Source organism: Tupaia chinensis, unplaced genomic scaffold (genome assembly GCF_000334495.1).
Source record: "Tupaia chinensis unplaced genomic scaffold, TupChi_1.0 Scaffold145814_1, whole genome shotgun sequence".
Taxonomy (NCBI): Eukaryota; Metazoa; Chordata; class Mammalia; order Scandentia; family Tupaiidae; genus Tupaia; species Tupaia belangeri.
In genome coordinates, this window is record NW_006205672.1 from 2,307,358 (window position 1) to 2,317,289 (window position 9,932).

General features: G+C 42.6%; 1 protein-coding gene across 5 annotated transcripts in view; it reads right to left on the minus strand.

Moving 5' to 3' along the window:
• Nucleotides 1–645: 645 nt before the first annotated feature.
• Nucleotides 646–9,932, minus strand: part of CUNH1orf54 (chromosome unknown C1orf54 homolog) — a 12,106-nt gene continuing 2,819 nt past the window's right edge. For 4 of the 5 annotated variants that reach the window (XM_027768301.1, XM_006168478.3, XM_027768300.1 and 1 more), the window contains 5 exons: nt 8,855–8,938; nt 7,341–7,399; nt 6,832–6,945; nt 1,422–1,523; nt 646–728 (listed from right to left, as the gene is read on the minus strand). In XM_027768301.1, the coding sequence (XP_027624102.1) occupies nt 1,425–1,523; nt 6,832–6,945; nt 7,341–7,399; nt 8,855–8,938 (356 nt within the window). In that variant the 3' untranslated portion in view covers nt 646–728; nt 1,422–1,424. The remainder of the gene's footprint in view (nt 729–1,421; nt 1,524–6,831; nt 6,946–7,340; nt 7,400–8,854; nt 8,939–9,932) is intronic. The other variant, XM_006168480.3, reaches the window with a different exon arrangement.

Below are 9,932 nucleotides of genomic sequence, written 5' to 3' on the forward strand. Positions count from 1 at the left end.
GAGAGAATTTAAAAAAAAAAAAAAAAAAAGGAAGAAAGTATATCCCTGACATAATTACTAAGTGGAGAAGGCACGTTTTGGACTGGGATGGGGGAGGGGGAGGAAGCAGGTGTGAATATTTATTCTAAGTAGTTTTTTATATTTTATATAAGTTTAATGATGTGTTTATTTTAGAAAAAGAAAGTATTCCACTCTGTTTCCCCAAGGACACTGCCTCAACATTATATCTAATAAAATGAAACAATAGAATTAGGGGCCAGCAAGTGGTGTGTTAGTTAAGGCACTGGACTCACACCGTTAACTGGTTTGAATCCCCGACCTAGTGGCTTGCTTTCTCTTTCCTCCTTTCTCTGGTGAGTGCCCGAGCCTTGTAGCAATTTTTAAAAAATAATCACAATGATAAAATTAATTCTTTTAAAATGACAACAATAGAGTTATAGGGAATTATGACTAGGAATAAACCTGTTGAAGTGTGGGTGCTCTTCTCCATTCTTCCAAAATTTCTTCTTTACTCACAGCTCATAATCTCCTCTGACTTTATTGTCACTGAACTTCCATTCTAATCTACCCTTCCTGCCCCCAAATCTTGGTCCTCTTTTTAGTGCTCTGACTTTCAAACAGAACCTTATGAAGAAGAAGACAGTAACCAGATTATTTTATTTTTATTTTATCTTACAATTTTCTCTTGTTAAACTTCCATCCAAAGATTCATAATAGCCTTCTATCACCTAAAAAGGCAAACAATGAAGAAAAACAAAAATATAAAAACAGGGTTGGGGGACCAGGAAACCCTTTCGTGCCCTCCGCCTCTATGAAAACTCCTCAGGTTTCATATCCTGAGCTGGAATTTTTCTATGACATCTCCTGGAAAAGGTGTGTCTCCTCCCTTCCTGACTCTTTCTGCTAAATCTCTTTATGGCCAGTAGTTATTTAGAATCCTAACTTAATCCCTTTCCTATAGTGCTGCTTTCTTTTCCCTCCACCTTTTCCCACTATCTCCTGTATGTTAAAGAATTTCTACCCCTCTGCCTCTGAACTTTGCCTTTTGACTCTACCAGATTGTAGGACCTGCTCATTTGTCCTCTGGCACCTGTCATGCCTTGAAACAAGGCCAGGCTGGAACCAGCCCAGATTCCTGAAGGCACACTCGAAGCCTGAAGAGATTTGTTTTCCCTCCATTCCACCTGTGCCAGCTCTAGGAGGTACCCAGTGCCTCCCAGTTCAGAAAAAATAATGACTCATCACAAAGGGACTTTACATTAGCATTTTCTATACATCCTTAGGATTCAATAGTAATTTTCTAAATTGATCCCTCTTCATTCTTTAAGAAGCTGAGAATCAACCAGGTTGGAAATGTTAGCCAAAGATACTGGTGTGAATTGTTTCAAAGAATTCCCCAACGCCAGTGGCTGTACTCTCACCTGCTACATGAAATACATCCCCCCCTGAACGAGGGCCCACGACACGAGGAAGGGAACAGGACTCTGCAGACTGGACACAGCATCATTCAGATCTGGATTCTGCTAAAATACAGACATCACCCACAGCAGGCCAGTGTCATCCTTCCTACCACTTCCCCCTCCCAGTCTGGGGTAGCTATCTCTTTATACCAACTCTGTCTTCCTTTCCTCTGGACTTAGAGGAAGATCTGGCCCTCCTCCCCATCACGACAAGGAATCCCTTCCTCTGTGTGTGTTAGCCACTGCTGGTCATTTTAAGAGGCCAATTTGGCCAATTCAGGTCAGTGACACCTATTTTTGATCTATGTGTACATGACATCATGTTAGTCACTATGCTGGGTGCTGTGGGGAGGTATAATATGAATAGTACATGATTCTTGTCCTCAAGGAGTTTATAATCTAAAGAGAGCCTATTTTATATTCTAAAATGTTTTCCCTGTCCTAGGCCTGGCAGGTGGTGTGGCAGTTGAGGTGCTGGACTCCCACATGCCAAACCATGGTTTGATTACTGGGCCTGGCAGGTTGCTTTTTCACTTTCCCTCTCTTTCTCTCTGTTTCTCTATGGTCAATTTAAAAAATGATAATGATAGGGGCCAGCAGGTGGCATGGTGGTTAAGGGCACTGGACTCCCACATGGCCAACTGCACTTTGAGTCTTAGACCTGGTGGCTTGCTTTCTTGCTTTCTCTCTCTCTGGCCAAATGAAAATAAATAAGTACATAAAGTTCAATAAAATGATTCTTTAAAAAATGGTAACGATTGCCAGCAGGTGGCATGGTGGTTAAGGGCACTGGACGTCCACATGGCCAACTGTGATTCAAGTCCTGGACCTGGTGGCTTCCTTTCTCGCTACTCTCTCTCTCTGGTCAAATTGGAAAATAATAATAATAATAATATAATAATAAAGCTAAAATAATTCTTTAAAAAATGATAACGATAAATAAAATAATTCTTTTTTTTAATAAAATCATTCTTAAAAAAAATATTTACCTGTCTTTATGGTCAATCTGCTTTCCATTCCTACTGGCTCTTCTTTTTCTTTTTTAGACAGAGATTTTTGCTATAGGGTGTGTACAGTTGCCAGAGAGATGGACAGACAGAAAGCAAGAAATCACTCCCTGGGGGGATGATCATGCTGCAATCCCTTCTCCTCCATGGTCTCGGGATTTTAAGCATGCACGTACACACGCCCAGTGTGAGTTTCAAGCTGCTGGGTCTGGGACTTGAACAATCTTGACTATGTGGGAGTCTAGCAACATAACCATTAAACCATCTGCTGGTCCCACCTACTGGCTCTTCTTATCTATGTTCACCTATATGCAGGCTGATTGTTGGTCCTCTTGCCCTTTCCAGTTGTTGCTTCTTTCTCATTACTGCTTTTTTCTCTTTTTTTTAAAGAATTTTTTATTGGAGAGCTTTTTGCTATAGGGCATGTGCACTCGCCAGAAAGACAGAGACAGAGAGACAGAAAGTGAGAAATCACCTCCCAGGGGACATGGCCACGCCACAATCCCTTCTCTATTCTCTACTCGGGATCTTGGGCACACATGCACATGTGCCCGGCATGAGTTTAAGCCACTGGGTCCGGGACTCAAATTGCGGTCGACTACATGGGAGTCCAGTGACATAACCGTTACACCAACTGCTGGTCCCTTAAATAATTATTTTATTTATTCGTTCATTTATTTTAACTTGACCAGAGAGACACACACACACACAGATTGAGAGAGAGAGAGAGAGGGAGGGAAAGTGAGAAGCAAGCTACCAGGTCCAGGACTTGAACCCTGGTCAGCCATGTGGGAGTGTCTAGTGCCTTAACCACCACGCCACCTGCCAGTCCCATTTTTTTTTTCCAGATGGTTGATCTGTACTTGTCTCCATGCCCTTATAATGGACTTCCCCCCACTTTTTAAAAAAAATTTATTTGCTATAGGGCACATGCTTTTGCTGGAGAAAGAAAAAGGGAAAGTGAGAAAGCACCTCTCAGGGGGGGACGGCCATGTTGCAGTCTCTTCTCCATTCTCCTCTTGGGATTTTGGGTATGCACACACATGAATCCAACATGTTCTTCAGGCCTCCAGGTCTGGGACTAGAACTGTGTACTCAGCCATGCAGGTTCCAGCTGCTCCAACCACCGTGCCACCAGCTGGCCCTGGGTGTCTCCCTCTTTAAGTCTATAAAATCTAGCTTTTCCCAGTCACTCAATTAAAATTACTTTCTCGGGAGTTAATAGTGACCTCCTTCTCCTTGACCTCTCAATAGCTATTGGTTGACAGCATTAAACTTTCTCTTGCAGATTCTGTAAACTTGGCTATCTGCCTACCTCTTCCATCCATCTTTCTTTTTCTTTTTCTTTTCCCTTGGAGAGGTTTTTGCTATAGGGCGCGTGTGCTCACCAGAAAGACAGAAAGAGATAGAGAGACAGAAAATGAGAAATCACCCCTGGGGGGTATGGCCACTCTGCAATCCCTTCTCCTCCATTCTCCCCTTGGGATCTTGGGCGGGCACGCACACACAGGCTCCTGGAGCGAGTTTAAGCCACTGGGTCTGGGACTTGAACCCGGTCAACTACATGGGACATAGCCATTATGCCAACTGCTGGTCCCTTGATCCATCTTTACGTCCTTGGTTGACTCCTCTTTCTCCTGCTATTACCTGTAGGGGCAGTTGTTGGCCCTCGGTTCTTCTGTGCATACTGGCCCTGCTGAACTCACTCACTATTGTAACTGTGACTTTGTACTTAGAACTCCATCTTTATCTAATTCATCTACCTTTAGGACACTGTTTTAGGACTGTCACCATAAATTCAGCTTGGCCAGTATCAAATGCATAACTTCCCTCCTAAATTACTCAGGCCTCCCATAATTCCTGTTTTAGCCGCTTTCTGACATCCATGTTTAAAACCTACATGCTTCGTTTCCTCCCATATGAAATTACTACTGAAGCAAGGCATTTTCTCCTAATTATTTCTTTTTTTTCTACCTTCCATTCATGGTGCCACTTCTATAATCCAGGACTTCAACAGATTGTTTGTGTGGCCAGCAGGTGGTGGGGTGGTTAAGGTGCGAATCTCCCACACAGTCGATCATGGGAAGAGCCCCAGACTTGATATCTTGCTTTCTCACTTCCCCTCTGTGTCTCTCTCTCAAGTGAGTGCATGTGCCCTATTGCAAATTTTAAAATAATAACATAGAGCCCACAGGTGGCATGGTGGTTAAGGTTCTAGACTTCCACATAGCTAACTGTGCTTTGAGTCCCAGACCTGGTGGCTTGCTTTCTCATTTTCCCTTTCTCTCTCTGGTCAAATTAAAAAATAATGACAAGATGTAAAATTAAATAAATAAATATATTTTTTAAAACAATAGTAAATAAAAATTTTAAAATAGAGACCAGCAGTTGGTGTAACAGCTATATCGTTGGACTCCCATGTAGTCAACCGCGGTTTAAGTCCTGGACCTGGTGGTTTAAACTCATGCCCGATGTGTGTGCATGCGTGCCCAAGATCCCGAGAAAATGAAGGAGAAGGGATTGCAGCGTGGTCGTTTCCTCTTGGGGGTGATTTCTCGCCTTCTGTCTCTCTGTCTCTCTCTGTCTTTCTGGAGAGTGGATGTGCCCTATAGCAAAAACCTCTCCAGAAAAATTTTTTAAAATAGAACTGATTATTAAAAAAAAAAAAAAGATTGTGGAACAGTGCAAATTTCATGAATCTCTCTCCATAAAATTAAACCCTATATTCAACTGTATTCAGATGAATAATTTTTCTTTTCATTTTAAAAAATTATTTTATTTAATTTCATTTATTGATTCATTTATTTTAATTTGACCAGAGAGAGAGACCGAGAGAGATGGAAAGTGAGAAAGGAAGCCATTAGGTTCAGGACTCAAACCATGGTTGGCCATGTGGGAGTGTCCAGCACCCCAACCACCACGCCACCTGCTGGTCCCCAAGATGAATAGTTTTTCTTAAATACCATCTTTATCATGTCTACCATACTGAAGAATGTACTGTGCTATTGCTTATAAGTTCAAACTTGAGGGACCAGCAGTTAGTGTAATGGCTATGTCACTGGACTCCCATGTAGTCGACCGCAGTTTGAGTCCCGGACCTGGTGGCTTAAACTCATGCCGGGCGTGTGTGCGTGTGTGCCCAAGATCCCAAGAGGAGAATGGAGGAGAAGGGATTGTGGCATGACCTGAAAGATTAAAAGATATGAAAGAAAGCATGGAAAGCAGCTGTGGATACCAGAGACAGTATGTGAGGAGGGCGTGAAATGAGGGGGGCAGGTAGAGGGAGTCAAAAAAAAAAAAAAACTTGAGCCTGACGCTTTAGACTATAAATTTGGCCCTATCTGTTATATGTGAAATCAAGCAAATATTAGGAATCTTGTAACTCTTTTTTCCTAGTTCCTTCTGTCCTCCATATTCCCTCTCCTTCCATTATACCCCACTCACTAATATACCTTGCTTGTTCTATTTTCTTTGTCCACAGCAGCTTTTTCACTCTAGGAAGAACTCTTCTGCCTCCCAATTGCTTTCATCCTTTCATTCCCCCCAATCAAAAGCTCCCGTTATTGGGACCAGCAGTTAGTGTAATGGCTGTGTCTCTGGATTCCCATGTAGTCAACCGTAGTTCAAGTTCCGGACCTGGTGGCTTAAACACTGGGCGCTTGCGAGTCCATGCCCAGAATCCCAAGAGAGAAATGGAGGAGAAGAGATTGGGGCGTGGTCATCTCCCCCCCACCCCGGAGGGGGGGGGAGGTGTGATTTCTTGCTTTCTGTCTGTCTCTCTCTGTCTTTCTGGTGAGCGCACACACCCTATAACAAACCTCTCCAGAAAAAAAAAAAGCTCCCTTGTTCTTTAAGGTGTATCTCCAGCACAATCCCCTCCAAAAAGCCTTCTAGACAACTCGAGCCTTTACTGATCTCCTTACCGTGGCTAAAGCATTCACTTATGTCAGATGCTCTCAAATTTATGTGCAATTTAATATGCATATCTAAATCTTTCATAAATGTCCACTTTAGTTTTATAAATTCCTTGAGGGCAGTAGCAGCAACATAGATTTCTTTTTCATAGCATCAGCATCCTCCGCAGCCTTGGGCATGGATTACATACCCATTAAGTACTACTGGACTGAAATTTCACTCCACCGAGTCTTCCCAATGTGCTATATAGAGGGTTATTATGAAAGCTCAGTGAAAGATAACGATGGCCAAACTGAGATGAGCATCTGATTGCAGCGTTAGTTATTTCAGTCTCCCATTCATCGAAGCCTGGTTTTCCAGCCCTCCGTCTACTCCACATCACCACCCCTGGGATCTACTTAGTGTAAGGGACATTTTGTTTCCCTCCCTCCAATCCCCAATCAACTCACTGGTTCCATTGTTGCTGGTCTCACAGTTACAGGTTTCTGCTGGTCTGCAGGCTCTGTTTCAAGACTAATGGTAGTCTCTATTGCTTCCGTTGTGACCTCATTGTCCAGCATGTTCTGCCCTCAGCAGGATAGGGAAATACAAGCGTTATCTCCTCCATCCAGCATCCTCATGGATTTTCTATTTAGAGATGTTTTTTCCTTCACCCCCTTCCCCCAACAAAATCTTAAGTTCAGGTATTCTCTCTACCCTGTGCTTGCAAATTTTATGTACCCATTCATGCAACAAATCCCTTGATTCAAGGACTTCCCTCTTTCTCAGTATCTTAGCAAACCTACTGGTGGTCCTGGCTTCCTTCTTCTCTCAGACATGGCTAACAAATCTGTTGGTCTCACTACCCAATTTCTCAGCCTCTAGCTCGTTTTGGTTCCTGCTAATCAATTGTACTTCAACATCGCCCACTTTCTTTTTGTTATTTAGCCTGACCCTCTTAAATGTAAAGTGTACTCACAAGCTTGTCCTCTAACTCAAATGCAGAGTAATCAATAGTGAAATTTACACCCAAGTCATCTGGGGAAGAGAAAAAAAAATCATTAGTAACGAAGGAGATCTAACTCTAGATCCAGAAATGAAAGAAGAGAAAATTCTTCCGAACACCTCAATTTGCTCAAGTTGTAAAATTTGTTAGTATAATCCGATTCAAATTTTTTAAAAAAGAACTATTTATTTTATTTATTATTATTTTAAAATTTGACCAGAGAGAGGCAGACAGAAAGAGAGAAAAGGAAAGTGAGAAAGCAAGCTGCCAGGTCTGAGACTCAAACCGCAATTGGCCATGCAGGAGTCCAGTGCCTTAACTACCATGCCGCCTGCCAGCCCCTCAAATTATTATTTTTTAAAGAATTATTTTATTTAACTTTATTATTATTATTTTCCAGTTTGATCGGGGGGGAGGGGATGAGAAAGCAAGTCACCGGGTTTGGGACTTGAACTGTGGTCGGCTATGTGGGAGTCCAGTGCCTCTAACCATCCATGCCACCTGCTGGCCCCCCATAAAATTATTATTTTTTTAAAATAATCATTTTCTTTAATGTTATTTATTTATTTATTTTAATCTGACCAGAGAGGGACAGAGAGAGAGAGAGAGAGAAAGTGAGAAAGCAAGCCGCCAGGCCCAGGACTCAAACCACAGTCGGCCATGTGGTAGTTCAGTGCCCTTAGCCACCCTGACACCTACTGGCCCCTCAAATGATTTTTAATGTAAAAAATATTTGTGAATGTGTGTATATTTATATTTTCAAGCTAGTACTTAAAATAATTTACAAATTTATTAAATCTCAAGTCAATTCAGACATTTTTTTAGAAGATACAGTATCCATTTTTTAAAAAAGAATTATTTTCTTTAACTTTATTTATTTATTTATTTTTATTTTGCCAGAGAGGGGAGAGAGAGAGAGAAAATGAGAAAGCATGCCAGTTCTGGGACTCAAACCCCAGTCGGCCATGTGGGTATACAGTGCCCTTAACAACCATGCCACCTGCCAGCCCCAGTTTAACCATTTTCGAAGGATTAAAAGTTGCAGGAACCAGCAGTTAGCGTAATGGCTATGTCGCTGGACTCCCACATAGTTGACCGCGGTTCGCATCCCGGACCCGGTGGCTTAAAACTCACGCCAGGCACGTGTGTGTGCGTGCCCAAGATCCCGAGAGGAGAATGGAGGAGAAGGGATTGCGGCGTGACCATCCCCCCTGGGGGGTGATTTCTCGCTTTCTGTCTCTATGTCTCTCTCTGTCTGTCTGGCGAGCGCACATGCCCTATAGTGAAGACCTCTCAAAAAAAAAAAAAAAAGGATTAAAAGTTGCTAGCTTGAGAAATAACATCGTTAGTCTTGATAATTTTTTGTTCATAGCTGAATTTCTCTGACCCAGTTGCACTGTTGCAAAATGAAAGGCAAAGTCTCAGAATTAAGTATCCCCAAAGTCTTTCTCCACTCCACTAAGGGTCAGAGTCTTTCACGTACTCACCGTAAGTGGGGGAGACTGTGTAATAATAGACCATCTGATAATAATCATCTTCTTCCAGTATTTCTTCATCCTTGTATTCTTGTCCTATGAGGACAAAGACTACAGGTCAAAGGGCATCTGGAATTTATTTCTTTCTTTCTTTCTTTCTTTCTTTTTTGGAGGTGTTTTTTGCTATAGGGTGCATGTGCTCCCCAGAAAGACAGAGAAACAGAGAGACAAACAGAAAGCAAGAAATCACCCCCCACACACAGGGGGATGGCCACGCCACAATTCCTTCTCCTCCATTCTCCTCTAGGGATCTTGGGCATGCACGCACATGAGCCTGGAGTGAGTTTAAACCACTGGGTCTGGGACTTGAACTGCAGTCGACTACATGGGAGTCCAGCCACATAGCCATTACACTAACTGCTGACCCCAGCATCTGAAATTTCTTGGCAACAGAAAGATAGCTAGGGTTGATCTCAGTTCTATTACAAGATTTTTTCCTTTTTGCTTTCCATCCAAGGGCCATGCTATCTTTGCCTGCCTCTATATCTCAAAATCCTCTCAGTCTTCTAGGCTCCATGGCCATAATAGGTCCTGTAAGTGTGTGCCTTTTCTTTCTTTTGTTTTTAATAGAATTTTTATTTGTTGTTGTTATTATTTTTAATTTGACCAGAGAGACAGAGTGAGAAAGCAAACCACCAGGTCTGAGACTTGAACCACAGTCAGCCATGTGGGGGAGTCCAGCACCTTAACCACAATGCCACCTGCCAGCCCCTTTGTGCTTTTTCATCCAGGAACTCTTAGCACAAAAAACCTGTTCCTTCAAATACTACAAGCCCAAAGGAAGAACTAAACCTAAAAGTGATAGGAAGAATAGAGATGAGAGATTAAAAACATCAAATCTTGGGGGGAACCAGCAGTTAACATAATGACTTCGTTGCTGGACTCCCATGTAGTCGACCATGGTTTGAGTCCCAGACCCGGTGGCTTAAAACTCACGCTGGGTGTGTGTGTGTGCGTGCCAAAGATTCCAAGATCCCAAGAGGAGAATGGAAGAGAAGAGATTGCGGTGTGGCCATCCCCCCCGGGGGGG